General features: G+C 51.7%; 1 protein-coding gene across 4 annotated transcripts in view; it reads left to right on the top strand.

The window, feature by feature from the left end:
* Window positions 1–25716, top strand: part of RALY (RALY heterogeneous nuclear ribonucleoprotein) — a 118379-nt gene that overhangs the window by 82663 nt on the left and 10000 nt on the right. For all 4 annotated transcript variants that reach the window (XM_083801218.1, XM_083801219.1, XM_083801220.1 and 1 more), the window contains 2 exons: window positions 15381–15645; window positions 20073–20145. In XM_083801218.1, coding sequence (XP_083657344.1) covers window positions 15390–15645; window positions 20073–20145 — 329 coding nt within the window. In that variant the 5' untranslated portion in view covers window positions 15381–15389. The remainder of the gene's footprint in view (window positions 1–15380; window positions 15646–20072; window positions 20146–25716) is intronic.

Below are 25716 nucleotides of genomic sequence, written 5' to 3'. Positions count from 1 at the left end.
ATATTGAACCCAAAAAAACAACCTCTTTATGCAGATGTGGGCATAGGGGGGTTAAAAATGAGAGTGAAAGAAAGAGGATTTCTCCCAGCTTTCCCGTGTGAGGTGTTCTCATGGGTGCTTGAAAGGCCGAGGTTCTGACCTCCTCACATTAAGGATGATCAGCACCCGTAATGCAGAGCCCTGATGGCATGTATGTCCACCTTCCAGTTTCAGTTGGCCTCCTGGATTGGCAGCCACTTGCAGAGACAAAGTGTATCTGAGCCATATGGACCAAGTTAAGAAATCCTAACTTCGGGAAAGTAGTGCAGTGATATTTAGTCCTTCATGCTCAGGAGCGAGAGGTCAGCTGGCCATGAAAAAAGACGCTGCAAAACCAGAAAGATAGACATCACTGCTTGTGAATTCCTACTCTGTGGGGAAAAAATGTTTTAAATAGCCTGATGTGATAAAAGCTGAAGCTGCAGGTATCAGAAAGCAAGCCATCTTTTTTACCATCACATCTCTGGTCCAGCTGTGCTCACAATGAGTCCATCCCAAAAGCTCCCATGGGGTGCTGGTCTCGTGGAGCTGCAGAATGTACCCGGGGCTGGGACATCCTCAGCCAGTTATGCAAAGCACGAACTCCCACCAGCATGGGACCAATTCCCTTGGGGCAGCCTAGTGCAGACCCCCAAGGGCCGATGCGTTCAGTAGGTGACCTTGGTGAAGCCTCCTGAGCCCACCCCGCCTCTTCCAGAAACACAGAGAGAGTTCTTCCAAGCTCACGGAGATCACCTGCCTTGCACCAGCTGATGAGGAGAGTTCTTGCCAACCTCGTGGGCTCAGGATCTGGTCTTGCCCTCCTCACCTCCTTATTTTGGCTTTAAAAAGAGATTTTTTTTTTAAGTGAACTTTCTTTTATTTTTATTCCTGCCAAAGTATTTAGGGTGCGTTTGCTGTTCTCCACTGCAAATGCACAGCGGGAGTTACCTTTAGCAAAATCAAATCAGAAGGTCTCACAATATCACTGGGTGCCAGGAGAAAATGCAGTGGGTTCCCAATACAGTCATGAAATGTGAACGCCAAGCGCTTCCCTTTTTCCATTACACACTCCAGCTGCAAAGAATAAAACAGCTATCACGTCAACCTATCAAAATTAAAGTCGTGGGGTGGATGAGAGGTTGGAAAACACTTAAAAATGAATTATCCTTGATTTCTCCATCTCTATTGAAATTACTGATGGTGTTCTGCAGTAGTGAGTTCCAAGCAGTAACCGGTGATGTAGAGAGATGTTGGCATGTTTCAGACTCTTCTATGAAATATAAGTGCATAAAATTACAAAACCTTCCCCTTGCCGTTCCCAGAGACAGACAAAGGCACTTTGTGTATCACGAGGGTTTGGCCGTCTCGTGGCTCTGGGCAGGTACGTCAGTGTGTGCACAACCAGCACCCTTGAAAAGTGGAAAAGGAGGGACTGGCTGACACCCCGCCACGCTCAGCCATGGAGCTTTCATAAACCGGCCTGAATTCCCAATTTAACTTCATGAGCTTTTAGCTCATCCAAAAACGGGGCAGCACAGGGCTGAACAGGGTGAACTCCCTCGCTGTGGTGCAACGCCCAGCCTAACGGGGCAGCGTGCCTTGCACCCGGCTCAGCCAGCACTTCCACAGGAGCACTGACTGGAGGATGCAGGTTGGCCACCCAGGGGTTATCTGTTAGGGCCATTAGCAGTTTTCCTGGGGGCTTTCGTCAACTGTTAGACTGGAACAAGCCCTGGGCATCCAAGAACTAAGACCAAACCTTTGGCATCTGAGAGATGCCTGGTATGCGCTGCTGTAGGAGCAGCACGGTGTCTGAGTTCCTGGGAGGTGAGAGTGATGCAGACAAACTCGTCCAAGCAGGGCAGGGGGAACTCAAGGTTACGAAAATGAAATTATTCTTCTTCTTTTGCTTTTCCAAAGACTGCTACTGTTAAAATGAGTAGTTGTGGAGCAGCCATGTCCAGACAGATGTGTTCCTGCTCACAGTTCTTGGTGATAGTCAGAGATGCCCTGCATGGTGAGGAAAGCAAACAGCATGTTTGAGTCATGCTGGCTCAAGTAAGCCTCCAAAGATCTGTGGGTCAGGGATGGTAGAGCCCCAGGCAGCTGGTTAGCTCACAGGAGGTGAGATTGGATAGGGTGTGTTACCCAGGGCAGGATAAATTCTTGCCTGCTATTGTGCATGGGCAGCGAGGGTGCATGGAAGGTCATCAACCCTCGTGGATGTCAGCCAGTCACTCCAGGGGACGCCAAGGCAGCTCGTTGCCCAGAGCAGGAGGAACATTGGTCCTCTCTACCGGCATTGCGGGAGGCGGTTAGGTGTTGGCCACTGCCAGATGCAGGACACAGAGTTCCTGACACAGCGGCCTGGTCCTTCATGACATCCCCGTGACCAAGTCACAACTGCGGTACCGCAACCCTGCTCTGGCGTCACTCCTCCAGGACACCTCCAATGGGCTCAGATAGGGGAAAGCTTGGGAAGAATCTTAGATCTTACTAGATTGACCAAGTGATGTCAGGGTGGAGGATCTTGCTACCCCATACTTCCCTTATTGATGACAGGGACCAAGCTGCCTGGTCACCATCCTCGTGTCCCCTCACCTACCCCTGCCCTGGGCCACCAACCACCTCCTTGATGATGTGGAGGGAGCTGTGAGGGGCAGCTGGGCCTTAACCCAGGAGTCAGGCATCCATACCTGCCTGCTAGCACGGTGTCCAGGTGGTGCTCCCCCTCTTCTCAAGGCCAGGAAGAGGCTTTGTTGCCTGGGAAAGCAAGCTCAGCCATTGCGATGCTCCTTCCACCGTGCCCAACAAATTAAAGCCAAATAGGCAGTAAACTGCCACGGACCATTACCCCTCTCACAGAGGAGGTTAAGTTTGATGAGGACCAAATTGGCATGTAATGTGATCTAATTGATTTTATAAGCTGTTGTGTTAACAAGAGGCTCGATGTCATTCCCCCTGCATCACCCAGGTATTTCGGTGACATCTGCCGCGTGGCCTTCCCAGCGGTGGGCTCGGATCTCGATCCAAGACCCGCTCTCATCCTGGTAGGTCCCAGCTTGGCACGTAAACCACACGCCAGGCCTGGTCCCCAGGGGAGGGCTAGAGGGAGGACACTCGTGAGGCCCAGGGAGCTTCTCCCGCCCTTCGTGGTCAGGGACCAGGATCTTGGTCCTGACTTCTCCAGAGTATTTGGGAGCTCTGCGTGGTGGGGGCAGAAAGAGTGCTCGTCTGGTGCAGGAAAGCTGTTCAGCATCCCCTGAGAAGGGCAAGGTGAGCAGCCCGTGTTGTAAAGGAGCTACAGCATTCCCGTGGAGCTGGTGAGGGCTGGCTGCCAGCCTTGGTCCCTGCCCCTGCAGGGCACTGTGGCCTGGGCTGGCTGCCTCCATCAGGGTGGGCTGCGGGGAGCGGTGCCCCCATCCCAAAGCAGAGACACGGGGCCATGCCGGGACAGGAAAGGTGGCCCAGTGTCCTGCACCCAAAACACATCTCCTGTACTGCGCATAACAGGGTTGCTGCTCTCCCAGCAAGCACAGACTCTGTGCTTCACGTTCCTCCCCACTGATGCTGTCCTGACGCGCAGGTGGGCTTTATGTGGACTTGTGCTCCAGCTCCCCCAGCAGGGCCGTAACTGGTCCCAGTGCTACAGGCCAGTGTTTCTGTGGACAGGTGCAAGCAAAGCCTGGTGCTCCGTTATGTACGTGAAACAGGGCAAAGTGGACGTGGGAAGCAGGAACAGCCTCCCAGGCCCCCCAGAAGGCTGGTGGAGCAGCTTCCCGAGGCAGGGTGTGAGGCAAGCCAGGCTCCGCTGCCCGCTGGGGTTGCTGGCACCCAGGGCACAGCACTGAGCCCCTCACAGCTTCAGTGGTTGCTCCAGGGCAAAATGCTTTGTTGCAAGTGGCAGACGAGGCCGGGCACTGGCTGTACCCATTGCTGCTGTGCTGCAAGAAAAAAAAAAAAAAAAAAAAAAAGCTGGTAGTTTTTTATTTCGTTTTGGCTGGGCTATCATCCTTCTGCTCCTGACCTGCCATCTGATGCTGGTCATTTCCCAGGGGCCCAACATCCTGCAGCCCATCAACCCCGTCTTCTGCGTGGGAAACCAGGAATTACCCAGCTCCCCAGAAGCAGGCACAAGGCATAATTAACGTTGATAAAGCCACGTGCGGTAGCCAGCGATGCCCTGCACACATGCAAAGTGTTATTTATTGCTAACTCCCTCTCAGCCTGACGCTGCGCAGTGAAACCCGCCAGCTCTGACTAATGGTCCCAGCAGCTGCGTAGGATATTTGAGTTGCTTTTCGTTTACAGATTCAGTGGGTCCCTGGTAATTGGAACACGGCAACTTCTAACACATAACAGATGATACAGCGGTGGAGGGCATTTGTCAATGCTTCACTCCCCTGCAGCAAGAAGGGCTCATAAGTCACAGCTGACAAATCTTTTAATGACTTTTAAACTTCATTTATAGGAAAGGATGACCGTAATCAACAAACAATGATGGGTTACTAATCTTCCTGTATTACTAAAGCAGGGGCCTGTGTTTTTAACCCCCCCTTAAGAAGCATAACGCTGCAAAGGGGAAGGTGATGGTGCCTGGAGAAGGGCTGGCAGTGTGAAGGGGCGAGAACAGCACCGGCGGGGAGCTGAGTCCCTGCAGTCCTGAGCCATCACCCATAAGCACAGTGTACAAGAGGGAATCTGTCACTGGCAGGACGTTACTGATGTTATTGATGGAGAATTAGAGCAGCAAATGACATGCCTTCATCTCCAGCTCTGGCCCAAACCCGCTGACACCAGTGGGAAGGTGGCCAGACCATCAGTGCCCGTGGGCATCAGGCAGGCAGATGCAGAGGGCAGCGTGGCACATGGCAGCGGGTGTCCCCATCACAAAGCCGGGCTTTCTTTGAATCTGTGCATCTGTGTAGAACCAGAGAGGCAAAGACGAGTAGACAGGGAGCAGGATTTATTATTTTTAAAGAGAAAAGGTAATGGTAGCCAACATAGGTCTTTCCACAGCATTCACCCCAAACAGCTCAGTTGCTTTTCAGGTCTCCCTGTCCTATCACCGCTGGCTGCAGGATACCACTCATCCCTCCCATCTGAGATGCTTTCCTTCGGCTGAGGGTGCCACTGCCTCCCCAGTCTCTTCAGAGCCTTCGATGTAGCGTTCAGGCAAACGGACTTGAGCAAATCCCACTGCCAGTGAAGTAGGAGACCACGTCCCATTGACTGTACAGAGATATGTATCTTAATCATTGGTGTCATTCTGAGTATTTAGAGTGTCTGAAATAATTTTCAAAGGCAGTCAGCTGATAATTGACTCTGAGAGAGGAAAAGAATATGTCAAAAACCTCAGCTGCTGAAAAATAGAGGGTTAGTGTGCCAAGGACCCGTATCATGCTCTTGCTCTAAGCTCCTAAGGCTTCCCATCCCAGGCTCTGCTCCCCCCACTGCAAGCACTTGGCCTCAATGGTGCTAATGGTGGTAATTCCCGCGGCAGTCCCGGGAGAGCAGGACCCGTCTCACCGGGCATTTGCACACTGGAGGAGCCATCGCACGCAGCAGCTGTACATGGTGGTGAATGACGACAACTGCATCAGCGAAGCCCCACCTTTGGGAACTCCTCTTCAGGAGCGGTGTGGCCCTGATGGCTGACTAAATTATCATTACAGAGTCGCACCTGCTGCCCAGATTTCCCCCCTAGTTCAGCGTTGTCCTGGGGTAAGGGTCCACATGTGCCCCACGCAGGAGCCAGCAGCGAAGGGGGTGCTGCAGCATCCTGCCCTGTGCAGGGGGTCCGTGCTGGAGCCAGAGGGTGCTCTGGGTCTCTGCCAGAGGGGGCTGAGCTGAGGACCTGAGCACCCGGCTCCTGGTTTGGGCTAGGCAGCTCTTCTGCAGCCAAAGCATCATGCTCCCTGCGCAGGAAACCTCTCTGCTGCCGTCAGAGAGCCACAAAAAGCAGCAGCGACGGTGCCAGTTCGTTAAGCTAAGGAAGTTCCCAGAAAGTTCGCTGGCTGAAGATCCCACTTTCCTCATGAATAAATCATTTGCTGTTAAAACAACATTTGGGCTGGTGTGGGGGGCTGTTCATTAAGGAACACCAAGTCAATAGGCGGCTGATGGGAACCTGTCTGCAATGCGCGCAGGTGGAGGAGAGGGGGATGGAAACATTGTGTTTTCCCATTAGGCTGTGAATGATAAAGAATTAAAGTATAATTCTCAAGAAATTAGTCATGGCCAGCCATTAATGAGCATCTCGGTAACACACTAATGAGCTGGCTTCAGATGCCTGTAAAAAAGGGCTTTAATTAGATTAATACATGTACTGTTGTCCATAGCCCAGTAGGTAATCATCAGGTTTTGCACCAGTGGGACTACAGATGACATTCTATTTAATTGCTGTTTCCTTTTCATTTTCTTCTTCTTTTTTTTCTTTTAAAGTTTCTTTCCTCCAAAGAATTTTGTTTCTGTTCTTGAACATAACGTAAATGTTATCCATGGAATTCTGCATCTGCAAGTGCTGCCAGACTGGGCTTATCTGATTCAATTGACCTTTAAAATTTATTTTGCTGCTGTCAAAAAGAATGTGAGTCTGTTCACAAGAGATTCCCAAGACGATTAGAAGCAGAGACTCCTGAAAAGTGTACTTGTTGCATACTCTGCAATCAAAGGATGGTATGAACTCTTTTTTTTTGGAGAAAAATGCCTTCATTTAAAAAATATATCCATGGAAGAAGCAGAGCCCAGAAAAGTTTGGTGTGAGTGGGGAGCCCACGTTCAGGGAGACAAAGAGCTGCTGAGGAGCTGTGTCTCACAGGTTGAAATCCGTAGGCTGGTCTGCGTAGGCTCCAGAACATGCCCAAATTTTTGCTTCTAGCACAGCACTGATAGTGTGTTTTAGGAGGTTTTTTTGGTTGTTTGGGTTTGTGTGTGTTTTTTTGTTTGTTTGTTTTGGGGTGGGGGGAGTGGGATGTTATGCTGTCAGGACTCTGCTCGTGTTTTAAATGCAGTGTTGTTAGCTTGGGAGTGGAAACCCAAATTTAACCTGATGAGGCTTATACCTGCCAGCCTCTGGCCTAGATTCTGCTTTTGTGACAACCCTGCTCGGTGCCCAGCAGACAGCTTTGTCTTCAGAAAACTTGAGCTCAGAGCTGAGGGGCTGGGCTGAGGGGCAGGGGGCTGTTGGACACCCCTCGCTGCCGCCCTGTGCTGTGCGGGACAGCGCTGGCATGTCGGGGAGTCCTCCTCCAAGGAGAGACCTTGGTTTGCCAGGCAGGTGGGCGACAGCACTGCTTCCAAAGCCGGCACAGATCAGCAGCCTTGGGGTAAAGGCCGAGCATCGTGAGCCCAAGGGGAGGAGCAGGTCCATGTGCTCAGCTTCTGGGCTTACGTAGGGTTAGGTGCTCGCCTGGGGGAGCCGTGCCCTGCCCGCAGGAGCCCACCAGCTCCAGCACGGCCACACTCACCTGCACTGGGCTGGGCAGCGCTTGGCTTCAGCGAGGGAACGGGCAGACACGTGGGCCGGGCTGGTGCTGCTGCACTTGAATTTATCTCAGGGTTTCAAGCCATAGGTCATGCCTTTTTCACACTTACCGGGATTTAAGTCCCTGACAAATAGATTTTTAAGCTTTCCATAGGCATGAATTCTATGTAGGACAGATGGTTACGAGCCACAGCTATAAACTGCATGCTGACCTGATAGACTTTGTAACCATTGTAGTTTAACAACTCATTAAATACTTATTAAAACAGCTACTGATTATTTATTGCTCCTTTATGAGGGATTTGCCAGTTGCACTGAAATTTAAATCAGGGCCGTGTTTTCAAAGGATTGGCAGTATTTCTCCAGTTCAAAATGGCTTGTTGTTTTAATTAAAAATTTAAAAAGAAGGCTCTTTGCGTAGCAAGACTGATAGCTGAAGGAAGATTATAAAGCAGCTCATTCTGTCCACGCTGCTATGCACGCAGCATCCGCCCGTCTGGGCAGGAGCACCCTGTGTCAACTGCCGTGGGCCCCAAATTTGTGGAGATACCACACAAAACCAGAGAGGTTACGGAAACTGATTCAGTGGAGTAAATGCTGACCATTTGGAGCAAGCTCCATCTCTGGTTGATTTGGGGTCAGGTGGAGTCTTCAGACATCCCCTTGCTGACCATCCTCCATGCTTTGTTAAGAGGAGACGTGAACACACATCTAATTACTGCAGAGTGCTGCAGGCATGCCAGCCCCAGGGCAGCTCCAGGAGAGGATGCGCCAATGTAAAAGTTCCCAGTGCACCTACAGCAAGGTGGGACGGTGGGACAGAGTCACCCCCTCCTGGCAGAGCCCTGCAGAACTCGGGATCTTCTATAAAATCATGGTGTCACTCTTGATTATTTTTTCTACATTGTACAGCAGATGTGCTTTAATGAACCAGACTGAGCTGATGTTTTGGCGCTCTCCTGCTCAGTAGCTTCTTGTCTCCCTCTGTACCACCCAGGTTGGATGCACCTTCCATCTAAGCAGGGCTGAAGGAGATGGAGGGCAGGCAACAGCCCCTTGCCCGCCCCATCAGTTCAGTCCTGAGAGCTTGGTGGAGAGCAAGCAGCGATTCACTGCTGACGTCCTCCAGCTAAAACACCTCGAGTGCCAGGGGACAGGGAGGATGTGCGGTGGGCTCCTTCGTCTTCAGTGCCTCCTCCATCTCCGGACTTGCAAAGGGAACCTGCAGCTTCCCAGCACACCAGTCCGTAACCCAACCCGCTGAGCTGATTGCCAGCTTTTCGCCCTCCCAGCTCGCTTGGAATAGCAGAGATTTCCCCAAAGGCAGCAACCCTGGTCCAGAAGTAGTGCAATAACTTGACATCTTTGTTTACCCCCTTCTTTTAATAACCTTCTGGTCCCATAACAATCACATGTGGGAGAATCAAAACCATTTTCCCCAGAAAACCCGAGGACTGGTATATTTCCAGTTTATTCTATTTATTGAACCACACGACGGTACAAAGGGGAGCTCCACTCTCCAGGAGAAAGGCTGAGACCCTCTGGATCTCCGTGGAGGAGCTGCTGGGGACTCAGAAGCTATTAAAAAGATTGTAGGGCTTGTGATGGTTATTAAACCAGTGCTTCGGAGCTCGGCTCCGGTGTGTGGGGACTCACCAGCAAATTACTCCCAGGTCTCGCGGGAGGAATGATTGGCACCAGGGGTAGCAGCAAGTTTACTTTTAGATGCATCTGCATTTCTGTGCTATTGAAGGGTCTGTGCCAAGGCAATCAGTGGAGTCCCCGTGTCTTGCAGCGGGCATTTCTTTTTAAAACTGCTCTTCAGATACAAGAAGGGCTGTCTGAGTCAGAAATGGCTCCATCGCTGTGCAACAGCTGCCCCAGCTTGTTGGTGCTGGGGTGGGTTAATGGCCCTGTTCCTCCCCAGAAATAATAATGCAGGGGCTCCGTGCCAGCAAGATGTATGGGTGTTAATGGTTTGGGATGGAAGCAGGGAGTTAACCCCCAAAAGGTGGTGCAGAGTTGGGTTGTGTCCTGTGTGAGCATACAGGGGATGCACAAAGACCTGAGCCAAGCTGCACAGCTGTGGCTTCCTCCAGCAAGGGAGATGGAGGATTCAGGGACACGCCACCTTCAGCCCTCAGATCTGGTGCTGGGGACCCTCTGGCTGGCCGGGGCACCCCAAAACACCAACATTTCCAGGAGCCCGGGGCTGTGGCAGCAACGCAAGGAGCAGGTTTGCCCGCGCCCCCTCCCCAAGGTCTCTGCAGGACCTTGTTCATCACCTGCCTCCGAGCACAAAGTCACCAAATTGAGGAAACTTGGACGGAGCCAGGGACAGGATGAAAAACCATGTTTCCCGTTTTGTGAACAAGCATGATAAGAGGAAAATAACAGCCTGCCTGCGTGTCGCCGTCACACAAATAAAGAGAGCTTTCTGCAAAGAGAGAGTGGTGGGGCTCACTTGTTTTTCTTCGCCGCCTTCTTCTCTGACAGTTCATCACTAAGATGAAGGCCTCTGGGGTTTTTAGACACCTGGCTCTCAATTAAACAGCTAATCTGTGCAGCAAGGCACTTAAAGCAGGAAGGAAAAATGGCTTATCAAGTAAACCAGCTCTGGCCTTGGGCCGCTACCAGATTGAATATCAATATCTTTAAGGGATTCTTGAACATGAGCGGCAGTGGGGACCATGACATTGCTTCCAGCTGTGCTCTTTCCTAGGACGTGAGGAGAACAGGGAGGGGATGCTGCTGGAGGCACCCATGTGCCTCGAATGCAGCAGCATCCAGCCCAGGGGCTCCAGGGATGCCCCGGGCAGTCCCCATTGCTGTGACCCCCAGAAACTGCACCAGGGTTCCTGGGGCTTTGGGGGTTATATTTTATTTTATTTTATTTTATTTTATTTTATTTTATTTTATTTTATTTTATTTTATTTTATTTTATTTTATTTTATTTTATTTTACTGTGTTTTACTGTTTTTATTTTTAAGGGTTATCATTTTGCTTAGCCTGGCAGCAGCCAAAAGGTTCCTTGTGCCGTGCGGAGTCGGGTGTTGAATCCATGGGGATTTTTGGTAGGGTCAGGTTGCAGGGAGGGGAAGGGAGCATGGCCAGGGACCTGCAGCCATGGGGGCAAAAAGACGCGTCAGTGGGATTTCACATCATCACATGAACCTGGCAGCTGAAGCTTTAAGCAGAACAGCAAATGTCAGGGACTTCCCAGAAAAATGGCAAGATCTACCGAGACTGCCAGCAATCCTTAGTAACTGGAAGGAAACTGTCCCTCAGTTTCCCTTCCAGAGAGCAGAGATACTCGTATTAATGTTTCCTCTGTTTCCTTTGAGGTCTACAGCTGAAGGATTGATTGATTTACCTATGTCCAAGTGACAAGTATCATTGCAAGTTACTTTTTTTTTTTTTCTTACTCTCTTTTGTGACTCAGATCTGGCTTGTTGCAGTCCGGGGCTAGGGGAGGAAAAGTAAAATAATAGCTGTGAAAATGCGTCCCCTGAAGACAGCTGTAGTTATTAGAATATTAACACATCACCAGCGGTACGTGTCTCTGTTGTATATATTTTTCTAATCAGAGACATTGCCAAGATGCTCTGTGGGGGCTCCCGCGGGTTTTTACATGGCATTATCACAGAATCACAGAACTGTAGGGGTTGGAAGGGACCTCAGGAGATCACCGGGTCCAACCCCGCTGCCAAAGCAGGTTCCCTAGAGCAGGTTGCCCAGGGAGGCGTCCAGACGGGCCTTGAATATCTCCAGAGAAGGAGACCCCACAACCTCCCTGGGCAGCCTGTCCCAGTGCTCCGTCACCCTCACCGTGAAGAATTTCTTTCGCATGTTGGTGCGGAACTTCCTGGGCTCCATTTTGTGGCCATTGCCCCTTGTCCTGTCCCCACAGACCACTGAAAAGAGGTTGGCCATGTCCCTCTGTCTCCCACACTTCAGGCAAAAAAGGCAAAGGGGGCAGGTTTCTCCAGGAGTGCAGGTGTTGTGTGAGGGCCGCAGGAGAGTGCTTGGCCCCAGCCTGTTAAACTCCAGGATGTCGCTGATGGGGCTCGACACCTTGGGGTTGGACCCCAGCCTTGGACACGGGCCTTGTGGCTGAGGCTGTGGCTCCATCCCTGCCGGGGCAGGGGCAGGTATCAGTGGGCAGATGGCACTCGGAGAGCATCTCATCTGCAGAGCCCTCGGGTCTGGGTTGGTTTCCTCCCAAGTCCTCCCAATGATGTGGCCATCACCTGGCCTCACCTTCAGTTTGCCACCTGGTGTCCCTGTCCCCCCGTCTGTCAGATGCTGCCATGGATCCTTCTGAAATAGAAGCCCCAAGGGAAGCACCTGTGGGTGCTGCAGTGACCCTCTTCACCACCGGCACCCTCTGGAGCGTGGCTACAGGATAAGGCAGGTGCTTGAGGAGTTTGGGCTGAAGACATGAAGGCCTCAGACCTGAGAGTGGGAGCACGGTCTCGCCTCCACTTCAGGGTGGGCGGTGCAGAGGGAGCTGGAGGCTTCGCAGGGGCTTCAGGGGTCTCTCCTCAAGTCACTGGGTTATCTGGTTCCTGCCTGTAAAAGTGGGGGGTTCATGTCTCGCCTTCATGAAGGAGATGTCAGGGGGTTGTTCCTGGCAGTTTATCCCTCCTCAAAGTGAAGATACTAATGATACCTGAGTGCCCACCTGAGGAACATCCTCATCCAGCTCCTTTGTTTTTAGAGAAAACAAAGAGTGTGGACCAGATCCACTGGCAGCAGCAGAGCCAAGTCATGTTGTCCCCATTGAGAGGAGGCAGCCCTCTACATTTGAGAGGAAAAGCCCTGATTTACCCTGATTTACCTCCCGCCAGACCTTTCTGTTCTGCGCACTCTTTGCACGGAGGCAGCTTAACCCACATCCCTCCCACGCCGGCTTAAGGAGCTCAGCACTGATGTAATTGGTGTTTACAGCTGCAAACAGCTGGCCAGAGATCAGACGGATGCAAATAACCCACTTCTGGGCTCGCCACAATTGGGGAAGTGTTTGGGCTTAACGAAGCTTTAGGGGTTTCCCTAAGGGGGTAGCAGCCTTTAGGGAAACCTTTAGGGGTAGCAGCTTAAAATTGGTCGGGGTGCGGAAAGGAGGTGTTGAGAGCCGGGGTTATATTTTGGGTTGTTTAGTGCTGAAGCTGGAAGATGCAAATGCCCATTTTTGCCATCGCAGCCCAGACGAGGGCAGCTTCAGAGATGCTTTTGCAGGGAGATCACACAGGAGACCGAGAGACAGGCTTTAACAGCAGGTCCTAAAGGCACCCAGAATTTCTTGCAGTTTCTCAGGTGGGAGCCCCGGGTGCCACATCAAGCTGCAGCAGGGCAGGGGCGTCCCAGCGCAGTGCTGCTGGCTCTGCAGGGCTCGGATGTAGCTTCAGCACATAGGGTCGTGGGCGGCTATCAGAAGGGGTTGGGGACTTGCATAATCTCTGCCAGACAAGCAAGGATGGTGTGAGGTCGAGAGCTCTGGAGATCACACACCAGGGCAGAGCTGCTCTGAGGTAGAAATACGGGGACGTCAGCAAAGGGAGTCACCGAGAGTAAAGTTACACGAGGAAGCCAGTGCCCTGTGACATTGCTGACACCACGGGGCAGGGACAGCCAGGGATGCTCAGCGGGTCGGGCACATCCTTGGGAAGCAAGAACATCCAGGGCTACCAGGGCATGGGCACCCTCTGCGTGTGCAGGCTCCTGAAGGTCCCTCACAGCCTCAGCTGTCCCAGGGGGTTAGTACGGCAATTTCCTAGGGAAAAAAAAAAAAATCCTGTCCTTAATTATTACTTCCAGGGATTTTAGGAGCACTGTGTCTGCTAGGAATTGTTTTAAAAATAATACAATAAAAGTCTCTGGCTATTGTAATCTGTAAGGGTGAAAAGGAAAATGTAATGAGCCAGGCTCAAAGTCCACCTTTTTTTTTTTTCAATTGGATTTAGCAGGGAGATCATTTCCAGCTTCAATGGCAGGTTAATAAAATCACGGGGGTGAGAGCTGGGTAAGATTTATTGCACGGTCACATCCTCCCCTGCTCCGCGTGGAGCATCTGCCCTGCCAGGCGTCCCCAGCGCTCTGTTGGGTCTGACTTTAAACGATGAGAGGAACTGAGTGCCTGGTCCTTTGTGCTCTGAGAATCCAAAAGGCAGAGGTCTGGCAGCCCCAGCGTGTCCGGATAGAGCCAGTGACTGCAGTCAGTGTTAACCGTCTCCCTGTCTGCCTGGGTCTGGCTGCAGGCACCTTCTGGGTCAGGCAAATCTCCTCGGTTGTCTCATTGAAGCTGCAGATCCTGGATATAGAGAGCTAGCGGTGACAAGCCCTAAAACACTGATGCTTGTCTGTCTGCACAGAAAAGCCGTCAGGCAGAATGGACTATAGGAAGAAGCAGCCCATCTGGGTGTCCCAAGGGGCCGGTAGCTGAGCAGCCTCCTTCAGAAGGACATCCGTCACCTGAGGAGCCAAAATGGGGCACACCTGGTGAAGGGGTGGCATGGATAGTGACCCCCTGCCCTCCTCCTGCAGGTTTAGGGGGAGAGAGGAGCAACCGGGGAGTTTGTGTCCTATGGGAGAAGTTCTTTGCAGGAGAAGAAGGGGAAGGAGGACTTTGGTTCTTTGGAAGTCCTGGTGCAACTCCAAAGCACACGTCAGGAAGTGCCTCTGTGCCCAGCGAGGACCGGGGGACAGACACCGGCCCTGCCTTGGGGCAGGCAGCCCAGACAAACCCGCTTCTTCAGCCTGGAGAGCCGAAGGCCCACATCGGGTCAGATGCCGGGGTCCCTGGGAGGGGATGGGATGGCTCTGTGAGAGCCAGGGGGACCTGGGGGAGAGCAGCACCACGGTGTGCCTCATGAAGTAAGTACCTTCCCCAGTTCTGAGCTGCCTTTTCCCAGGTGAATATCACACTGTGCGTGTGCAGTGCTCAATAGCGATCCCAAAACAGCCCCTCTGTTTCTGAGAGATCAAAATCAAACTGGTATCTTTGGACAGCTGTACTTTTGGCTGCAACAACAATAGCAAGCCGCCTGATAGGCAGCAAGACTAGATTTGTTTTACTATAGTTCCCAGCCCTGTCCCTTCCTCCTCTTTGTCCTGAGAATAGAAGAGGTGAAGCCTTTCCTCGGGGGCTGCCCGTGAAAGACCCCGGGCAAGGAACACGGAGGGTATTGCCTTGCAGCTGTGCGAAGCGGGTTGCAGCAGCCGCAAGCAGGCAGCTTGCAATTCCCAGGCTAACAGTGACACCTCCTGTTCGCACAGAATTCAGCTCGAAGCCCAGCGTGGCAATGCGAGAGTGCAGGTATCAGCTAGGAGCACGCGGGGTCCTTCGCCACGTAAACCTCTTCGTGTGCACCCAGGAAAACGAAGCCCTCTCCTAGCCGCAGGTGCAGCCCTGCAGGGTCAGGGCTGTCCCTGTGCACGGCGAGACCCAGCCTGCTCCGGGGGGTGCTGGGCAGAGGGGAGCCACAGGAGCCGGGCACGAGCACAAATGCTGAATGCAGACTGCTGTAAAAAGAGCAGTCCTTGAGTTGTAATTAAGTATAGGCAGGTAAAAGCTTTCCTTTAATAGCATTAAAGCTTTTATTTGGATGTAAAATGTATTTAAATACTGTTTTGTCCCCCAGGAGCAACCAGCTTACGCTCAAGAGGATCAGCCTGATAAATAACATTTATTTCCATTGAGTTCTGTGTGTGACAGAGTCCCCTCCCCAACACAGAGAGGTCTCCAGAGACCAGCTGAAGTTGAGGAGCTGGTTCCCTTGCTCCAGGCTTGCTGGGAGATTTATCCCCCACCTCTCTTTGTAAGACTCAGGAGATTCCCTTGCGCACCTCCCTGACTCCCCGTTTGTTCATTCAGGTGTTCAAGATGTCATTGAAGGTGCAGACAAGCAACATCACGAACAAGAATGACCCCAAGTCCATCAACTCCAGAGTCTTCATTGGCAATCTCAACACAGCCGTGGTCAAGAAGTCGGATGTGGAGACCATTTTCTCCAAGTACGGACGAGTGGTGGGCTGCTCTGTTCACAAGGGCTATGCCTTCGTACAGTACTCCAACGAGAGGCACGCACGTGCCGCGGTCCTGGGAGAGAACGGGCGCGTGCTTGCTGGCCAGACACTGGGTAAGTCGTTCCTTCAGATTCTGTAGGTTTCCAGGTGCAACAAGGACGGGCTGATCCCTGAACGATGGTCGAGGGATGGCCGGTCCAAGGCCAAGCTGCAGGTCAGGGTCAGGTCCGGTGCTGGTCGGGGGGTCAGACACAACCCCCTGTGACCCAGCAGGCACAGGCGGGGCTGTGACAGAGCTGGAGACCAGCAACAAAGCTGTCCTACAGCACAGCTCAACGGGGACTTGATGAAGGTTCCTGGGCCCCGCAGGGGTGGCAGTCACTGTGAGGCTGGTCGTGGCCACTGGGCACATTGACACCCGCAGGGCTGTGACTGCAGCACTGCCTGGGCTTAGGAGAGGCAGTGGGGGATCCGGATAAAAGCCCAGCCCTGAAGACACTGATGTGGAACCCTTAATTTCAGGGTGCCTGGACCGAAATGACAGCAGCACAGCACCTGTATGGGTTCCCCTAGCATGACAAGAGACTTCATCTCCCCTTCTTTCACCATTCAAAAGCCAGGTGTCTCGTTGTGTCCCATTACCTGGGCATCCTCTGTGGTCAGCAGAGACAGGCTCCTCTGGGTTTGAGCCTGGGACACCTGGCTCAGGCTGGGATGGAGGTACCAGCCTTAGCCTTAGCCTGTCAAGAGAGGCAGTAGTCCCGCTTGGACTATCACAGACTAGCTTTAGCCAGCTGATGTTAAATGAGGTAACTCTCCCCCCACCAGATATGTGACAGTCTCTCCTCTGTGCTGCTGTGTGATAAGAAATAACAAACAAAACCACCCCAACTGCTCCCAGCTGCATCATTATTTTGCAGATTGCTCTGAAGGGTCACATGCTGAGAAGCCCTTGTCACCAACTCTAAGCTGAGAATTGGAACTGAAGACAGTATTTTTAATGAAAATTTGTTATTTCCTAGCCTGCTACAGGCAGTGGTCACTGGACAATCAGGAAAGCGATTTGCAGCCCATTCCCACTTTGCTTCCAGCACAGCAGTCAGAAAGAAGTTACATGCTCGGTCTAGTCTTTAAGCCAGTGTGCTGCTTCCATCCGTGGTTTATTCAAATACCAGAAACTTTTCTTTACTTCTCTTCCCATCAGCACAAAGCCGGGCTGAGGTGAGGGGCAGTGTGCCAGCTGTTCCAGCCCAGACGTTGCCCACATGCACAGGGCTGGTCGACATGAGAGCAAGGCGCTGGGGAGCCAAGGAGCCCGTAGTGGCACTCCGGTCAGACACCAGTCTGACCTCGTACTGTCCTCTCAGTGCCGGTTCCAGAGGCCTGGCATGCTGCAAAAGGTCCATGCTGCACGCCTGCTGGAGCAGGGGCACATTCGTCTCCCCTTCACCTGCCTTCTCTTCGTGAACGCGTCCTGCCACAGAGGAGCTCAGCGTGCTTTCCTATGATATCCATGGCCCGGTATAAACCTGGGTGTGCTCCCCTTTCCGTAGAACCCAGCGGAAAGGAAGAGGTGAATATGCCATACAATGTGGTTCGAAAATGTCTTTACACAAAAGAAGGCACAAAAAGAGGCAGCCACGGCCGCATAGGCCGTGCTGATGCGGAGAGGAAGGATGGGATCGGACAGGCAGGGGGCACAATAGGCACATTGCTGAAGAGGCTGCCCCTGCCTCTTTTCGTGGCAGGACTGCCCTCCCCAGCCCACCTGCTTCCTGCCCTGGCAGGCACTAGCATCTTCAAGCCAGAACCCGTGGATACAACCAGAACTGTCAAGCTTCAAAAGGAGGGTTCTGAATGTGCGTCTCGGGCTGTGACACTTGGTCCTCCAAGCTCCTCGACCATGGTTGTTGGAACCGATGTCCCTTTCCAGGCCCATCCAGTGCAGGCACAAACCATCGCAGCTGCATCCTGCGTGGCAGGAGGTCGTGGGGAGTCACCACCCACACACTCAGGACAGTGCCCGGTGCAGGGGCAAAGCACCCCCAACGGGGATACTGGGGCAGTGGCGTGCTAGTGCCTCCTGTCCCCACTGCCAGCAGGTCCCTCAGCAGGACAGCGTCCCCACCCAAAGCCAGAGCCACTCCTGCACGCCAGGCGCCAGCTGTGGTGTCCCAGTTCAGGTGGCACTACGTGGCACAGTTTGCATAAGCCAAGGAGCACGTATTCCACCCAGCTTCCCCTTAGGACTCTTGCAACCCCTTCAAATAGACTGTAGAAAAGCCGGGACTTGCAGAGCCCCTCAGGTGGAGGACTGCGGCTGTCAGTGGCTCCTGCTCCCTCCAGGAGCACAGCTGGCTGCGCTGCTGTGGGAATTGCACGGTGGCGTGGGGCCCAGCCCTCTGTCTGTTCCCGAGCACCAGCAGCGATCTGCTCCCTGCCATCTCTGATGCCATGGCAGAACAAATGAGCAAGGCAGCAGCTCATCTTTCTAGCTGTCTTCTCTCACGTAAGGTCAGCTCTCAAGCTAGGTGGTCTAGTAGCATTTATTCCATCTTTTCTTTTTGATTCTTCTTCCTTTATCAGCGGACAGGCATACTGTCAGGCTTCCATTTTAACTGATCAGCAAGATGCATCATGAAATGGAGGTGTCTGGAAGCCACGTCTGTAGCCCATCGTGGGTCACGGACTGCTTTGCCAGGCAGTTCCTGGCTACCTCTGTGGACAGCCCAGCCACTGCAGGAGGCCATCACCATTTCAGTGGGGGAGCTCTGCACTGGAATCTGGATCCACACCAGTAAGCTCGCCCTGCCATCTCCGCTTTCGGTGTGGGCAGAGATGCCTGGTAATGAGCAGGGGGCACATATACTGCCATGGGCTGAGCAGATGGATACAGAGATGCTGAGGAGGGAGCCAGAATGGCAATGGGTTGCAAAATCTGTCCAGGCTGGTGTGCATGCTGAGCTCTTGTCTCTCCTTGTTCACTGTCAAGGGAATCCCGGGGGATCTTACTGCTCATCACCACTACGGGTTGAAAGTAGAAATTTCCTGCTCTGACTGCATGCCCTGATGAAGGCTCTGTAGTGCTATTTCTAGCAGCGCGTACCAACAAATTGAGCTAATTGTTGTCATTATCCACCGTTGGGCTTCCGTTGCATCTCCCTTGAAGGGTGTTGATCAGCATGGTGCTGTCATTAGTTCTGTTTTGCAAGAAAAGTGACTGGCAGCTGGCAAGATGCACCCTGACAGCAGAAAGGGTTCACAGCAGGGGAACTGGAGCTGAACAGGGATGTGTTCTGGGATGCACCAAAGAAAAGTTTATTCCTCTCTTCCTTTATAGCATTGCCAAAAGCACTGCATTGCTCCAACAGGCCCACACTGGCAGCAGCTGCCCTCAGAGCTGGCCTGTTTCCCTGCACATGCTTGTTCAGGCTCAACACTCTTCTGGATGAAGGATGAAGGGTGAAGAAAGGCCGCAAAGAAAACGAGCACTTACTTCTGGTCACTTTGCCAGCTGTTTATTTTGATGGTGAGCAGCTCAGCTGGGCCCCATTATTTCCCCATGAAGTCCCGTGCTCACTTCATGCAGCGTGAAAAAGGCGGCGATTGGTAGGACTAGGGTGTAAGCCTGTTGAGTTTCACAGCATATCCTGCAAGTCCTGAAGAGGTGAGAACTTAAATCCCCCAGCTGGCAATCCCAGCTCCACAAACCCTGAGCCCCAGGTGTACATCTTCAGGTCCACCTGCACCTCAGAGGCTGCAGCCCGTGCAGCTGGCTCAGCACACAGACCTGCACCAGTGCTGTGGGGCAGCCCATGCCCAACCCCATGCAAATGGTACTTTTGGGCTACCTGAGGACATCCAGCCTCATGTGCTTGGATCTGCCGTGCCCAGAGGCACTTATACGGAGGCTGACCTGTGGTCGCTCTCAGCACTGGATTGCCAGGCTCTTTGCAGGTTCCATGAAATTGGCTCTATCTGTTTATTCTCACGTCAAAAGCACATTTGACAGTGAAGCCGAGGAGAGGAATTTCCTCTGCAGATTAGAGCAGCTCATTCTCACCTTCCCTCATTGAAGATGTGCCTGCGAGATCAACTGGGGTGACTGCAGGCGTGCACCTGCACTCTGTGCACCTTTTAATGCATCCCAGTCCAAAGCGATGCCTGGGTGGCTTGTGCTTAACATTCATTTTTATTCTAGAAGGAGCAAGGGGTAAATCGTAACTACCAGTTAGCAGCATGCAGCAGTTTTCTGTAGTCTGTGCCTTATCACAACAGCACTGAGTTCTCCTGGGAAGCCTGCCCTGAATTTGCGTACACGGGTTAGATCGTGTCCAGGGGGCTTGATTTTGAAAATAAGTGCTTAGAAGTTTTGTAAAAGAAAAGGGAGAGGCTTGCTAAGTGCAGGAATGTGTGCCCAGCAGGGACCACTAAAGGCAGACAGGAGCGCAGTGGGTCTGTCTGACCTTGCCTTGATCCGCGGTCGGGCACGGCTCCCGGTGGGCACAGCCGTGTAACGCTGCAGCTTTGTTCATTGCAGATATCAACATGGCCGGGGAACCCAAACCCAACAGACCTAAAGGGCTGAAGAGAGCAGCCTCCGCGTTATACAGGTAGGTCTCCGCTGTACCACCTCCCTGCAGCGAGGTCTCTGGGCAGGTATTTCCTTCTGGCCAGGGCTGATTTTCCTGAACTGCCCCCTGGGCCATTCGTGCACATTCAGATTTTCTCCTCCCGTGGCCTTTTCTGAGCCTGGCCTTTGCAACACCCCTCAGGGCTAGGCTGATGGGAAAAGAGCCAGCAGGAAGCCACACGGCAGACCCAAGGTTGGCCGAGACCTGTGGTGTTGTGAGACTGCACCTGGGCATGGCCTGGCCCATGGGCCGTGCTGGGCCTGGAGCACACTGGAGGAGCTCAGGCAGTAGTGGCTCTTGCCAGGTGTTGGGGACAACAGGGGTAATTTAGGTAAAGATGCTGGAGAAAGGGGCAAGAGAAGAATAACACAGAAAGGGAGACAAGAAAGGAAGAAGGTGGGAAGGCATTGGAGCAACAAGTGGAGGTGGACCAAGGAGGTGGCCAGGAGAGGCCCTGAGGGAACCTGTGCTGGCAGCAGCAGTGAAGAGGGCAGAGAACAAGGGACAGAAGGGACAATGGTACATGACATAGGTCTGTGGGAGATGTAGGGTGTCACAGATGTCAGAGCCTTCGGTGCCACTGTTGCCAACTCTAGAGACTTCATCATAGTTCTCACAATAATTGAAGATTTTCATTGAAGCCTCACCGCCTGGAGTCGTGGGGGTGTGGGAGAAATTCATTATGTTCTTGCTCCTGAGGTTACAGAAAGGAAAACTTAAAAAGGTATTTTGAGAGCGCCCCACAGGTTCGAGAACCAAAAAACCGAATAACAAGATCCCAAAATGTGTTTTATTTCTAAATTCTCATGATCTTTGTACCAGTTTCATGGTATCGAGACTGGGGCACTGAGTCAGGATTTAGAATGTGTGGTGTTGGGAATAAAATTAGTGTCAGTGCTATAGGTGGGTGTTACAACAAAAGAAAATCATGAGAGAACTGTGGCTTTTTCTATAAAAAGAAAATAAGTGAGAGGGATAAAGAGAAATGAAAAAACTGTGATCAAGACTCAGTCCAACACCAGTGTGCAACCACATGGCAAACCTTAGCAGTAGCAACGTGCTTCTGATACAGGCAAACCCACCAGAGCTTCCGAAACCCTCCTGTGACACCCCCAAGGCACCTGCTGAGTCCTTCCCTGGGCCTCGCAGCTGAGTTCTTTCTTTGCAGCTTTCACCAGGCAAACGTTTCCTGCCATCCTGGACCAGCACTTCCTTCCCCACTTTGCCACCCACCTGGGCTCATAGGACTTATTGACTGGCCAGACCCAGCTGAAAGGATCACATCTGCCCCCTGCATCCCGTGGTCCAGCAGCCCCAGCAAACCCAGCTTCTCTTTTTGCTAGGCTCCCAGGGTGACCGGGGCCACACCAGGCAGACTGTGGGTATCCCATGTAGCTGGCATTGGCTCAGCTGTTTTCTGTCTCCCCAGCTACAACGAGGAAAGAAGTGCTGGGAGAGGGAGCAGCATCACCCATTTCCTGCAGGTTTCCCTTGGACAGATGGCATGGGGCACCTGGGCTGCCAGTCCGAGAGCTTCCACCTGCAAAAACACTCTGAGACAAAAGACCCCAGAAAACTGCGCCGAAATCCCGAGCTCTTCGAGCTGGGTCTCACGCGCTTCACGCTGGCTGCAAATCACTCAGAAGGCTTATTGTGGATGTCAGCCAGCTTGGCCCTTAGCCAGAGTTTGGCCCTCTGGATTTACAGGGGGAAAATGTGCATCTGTGCATCATCTGCACTGACGTATGGAAATGGGCATGACACAAATCCTTCTATTTATTTGCACATGCATGACTTGTGTGGTGCTGGTAGCCGTACTGCAAATCACTTCATTCCATACATCATGTGATAAAGAGCATTTTTTGTCAGCATTTACTTCTCATCCATTCCTTGACTACTAATCCTCTCCTTTTGAAATGACCAGTATTTCAGACTTCCAGGCTGCCACGTAGATGAAGAGAGAGAAGTTTGCTTCCTCCCACAAATATATGCTAAAATATGGGCCAGAGAACTACACTGCTCTGAGCTTCAGCGATATTTCATCCCAGATTGGTGACAGATTTAAACTTTGCCATCTGGATTAGCAAAACTTATGATACCTCATGGAAAGCCAGGAATCCAGGTTTGCAGTGAGCTGTGGTTATAGCTTCTCCTAATGGTCATAAATTTTTCTAAATGTTAGACATCAAAAATCACAGCACTATCATTTATAGAAGTGCCGTGTTAAACACCTAAGATTAGTTTTTCAATGGTTGCATTTTATTTTGCCTAACTCTAACTCTGCATGAGAGAATCAAGTACTACAGGAGGCAAGGCAAGGGTTATCTCATTTTGGACACAGAGGAAGCAAAAATGGTGGCAGTATTAGTTGATCCATCAGCCCCAGGATAATATTTGGGTGTTTAATGGAAATCCCTTGGGATGTAGTCTCCCATCTACCTCTAGCAGGTAAAACATACCCCAGGTTCACACCATCATGAGTTTTCTAAGATGTCTCTACAAAACCTAGACCTTCAGTCAGTGTAAAGCCTTGCTGCCATCACTGTTCTGCCTAGATTCGTTCAGGGCCACACTCCCGCAGCCTGTGCCTTTGCCCGAGCATCTCCTTGCACACAGAAAGTCCCCTCCATGACCCCGACCTGTGCCCCGGCCACCGCTGCTCAACACGAACATGCCTGGAAATGCTGCAAACAAGTTAGCGAGGCTGGCTGCAAAACGAGCTTGTCTTTTGACCATGTCCCCCAGGTATTCACATGCTGTGTCTCAAAACCGTTTGCCTTCTGGCAGGACATTTTTCACCTGCCTGGCACACATCCAGACAGGGTTTCCTGGGACATTTTGGGCCCCAGCCGGGTCGGTGCCAGTGCCCCTGCCATGCTGTGTTTTGGCTGCTCCTTGCTGGGGGCTGTGCAGAGAAGATGGCTCTGCAGAGGGACCAGCTGCGGGGCACTGGGGTGGGCAGTGCTGTGGCTCTCCATGGGTCCCTGCCCGTCCCAGTGGTGTTGGTGCCCATGTTGCTCTGTAGCGAAGGACAGCCAGCTTTGGGACAACCTAAGCAAGTCTTGCAAGGGGCACCAAGTGCCAAGCAGCTCGGTGGACACAAACCTCCGCAGACACCTTCACAGCCCGTGGATGCAAGTGAACGATGACCTCGCAGCCCAGCTGGCATCTGCGTCCTTTGCTGTACCCACTGCAGTCAAAAAGCTGGTGTCGAACCACCTGCAGCCAGCTGACCCACTCCTCCCATGTCTCAGCTGTGGTGCTCGGATCAGTGACAGCCCTGTAAGCCCTGGTGCCAAACCCATGCACAGGGCTGAGAAGCAACCCCAGAGCAGAGCAGGAGGTGAGCAATCGCACCGTCGGGTCCAGCACTGGTGAAGAGGACTGGTGCATGCTGTCCCAGCGCCTCTGCAGACCCAGCATCTTGGAATTGCTGTGTTCCCTTCCAGCATTTCTCTCCCAGCTTCCTGCTACTTCAGCTAGTTGCAGAAGAAAAGAATCTCACACCAGATGTGCAGGATTTTAAAAGCTCACTATTTAATTATGGCTGGATATTCCAAGTAGCGTTTCAGCAGATATTGTTTCTACTACTGCAATAATTAAGACTGTGCAATCGTTAATAGGAGGATCTGAGCTGAGCACAACATGTCAATTGTGATTATCAGTGCAGGGTTGCCAGCCAGGTAATTAAAAGCACAGCCACTCAGCTTTACGTTTACTGTTCAGGTGTGTGCTCAGAAACGGCACTACAAATGTAATGTAAATGCAGCACCTAAAAACAATTGCCCTTCAATTAGAAATGTGTGGATTTTGAACCTTTGTGATTCAGTTATAAATGTTGTTTAATTGCTATAGGAAAACAATGCAGAAGAAATGCATCACGAGCTGGAAGCATCATGCTACTTGACATGGCCTTATAGGCTTCTGCTGCCTCTCTCTCTGATTGTCCCTGCTCTAGTAGTAAAGGGCACGATGTCACCAGCTGACTGAAAAATGGCAGGAATTATTCCTGTACACAAAGGAGGCCCTGCCAGTTCACTGAATAATGATCCATCCATTTCAGGAAGGTGTATCTTATGTGCCGTGAAATTATCAGCACACAGGTTCCAGGTAAACCACTGAAGCTAGGCACTCGCTTTTTACTCGTATTCTTCTGTATTCCTGTTGTAAGACCTGACTTTTGCTCTGCACCTGACTTCCAAGGATGCTGGTAAAGGCACCCAGCCACTGCCTCCCTCCTTTCACAGCCTCCTGCAGGACTGGCTTTGTCTGTTAAGCTGTGACCTGACTCATGTTATAGCAGCGTCCCACAGTCACAGACTTCAGAAAAATCCCTGACTTAAGCCCGCTGCCTTCTTCTTTGAGGGCTGTGTCATGCTTTGCAGGTGTTGAAAGAGGCTGGGGTCAGAGTTTTTGCCATCCCACGCTGCCCTGAGTCTAAGGCGGACTCATCTCACGTATGTTCAGCCTGGCTTGGATTTATGTGATTACATTCCCAGCATCTGGAGCTCAGCGAGCTGAATCCCTCTGGCTTTGGGGAAGTCAGAAGTCCAGGAGTTGCCGGCCATGTGCTGAGCCCGTAGTGTCCACACCCCAACTGATGGGGCCTGGAGGAAAAGCCGGCTCGGGCTGAGTCCCAGAAGCATGACAGCAATGAGGGTGTTTCAGAGTTGTGCCAAATTCCCCCTAAACTTTGTGTCACTCATCAGGAAATGATCTAAAGCTGCCCCATGGTCTCAAGTGAGCTTCCCAGCGAGAGGCGGTCCTGCTTCTTCCCACTCAGAGTCCGTGAGCTTTACGGAGAGGTTACCTCTGTCTTCTGCTGCCTGTGGATACAGAGAACATTGGTGGCATTGTTAGAGCTAGCCAGAAGCATTTCACCAGAGCCCGTCAGGTTTGACAAATATTACAGAATTGTATCAATTTCATTTTAGTTGCACCTAAAGAAAGAAAAAGAAGAGTGAGAGCCTGACATTGTAGAAGCACCCTTGTTCAGTTTTCCTTTCAAATGACATCCTATTTTGATTTGATTCTGTGTTTATTGGATTCAAACAGAATTGGAGTCAAACATACTTGGTGTTTAAAATAGATTGAAGTTCTGAGGGGAGCTGCTGTTCTATAGCATTTTCTATATTTCCAAGTTTCATCCTGGGGCCGAATGAAAATCAAGTTATCAGTCTTGAAATGCCACATGAAAATACATTTCCTCTGTCCATATGAACACGCTGGTTAGATTCCAGCAAGAGTTGGCGTGGTAGGAATTGCCTTTCCCTTTCAGCTGAGAAAAGCATACCAGGGAATAAATGCAGATCACACAGCGTTTGGGTGGAAGGCTGCTGGGACTGCTGTTTCTGCTCTTTGAGGCCAGCAGGTACCATGTCCACAAGTCAGGTCAGAAGGGGAGGATGCTGAGGCTGAAAATACACTGAAATTCATCTATACTGAGGCTTTCAGCAAAATGCCTTTTTTTTTCTTTTTTTCTTTTTTTTTTTTTTTTGTGATGAAATTGAATTTGGAAGGCTTTTGGAGATAACAGCTCTGTAGTCACAC

This window comes from Anser anser, assembly GCF_964211835.1.
Source record: "Anser anser genome assembly, chromosome: 16".
NCBI classification, from domain to species: domain Eukaryota; kingdom Metazoa; phylum Chordata; class Aves; order Anseriformes; family Anatidae; genus Anser; species Anser anser.
This window is presented reverse-complemented; position numbering and strand designations above follow the sequence as displayed.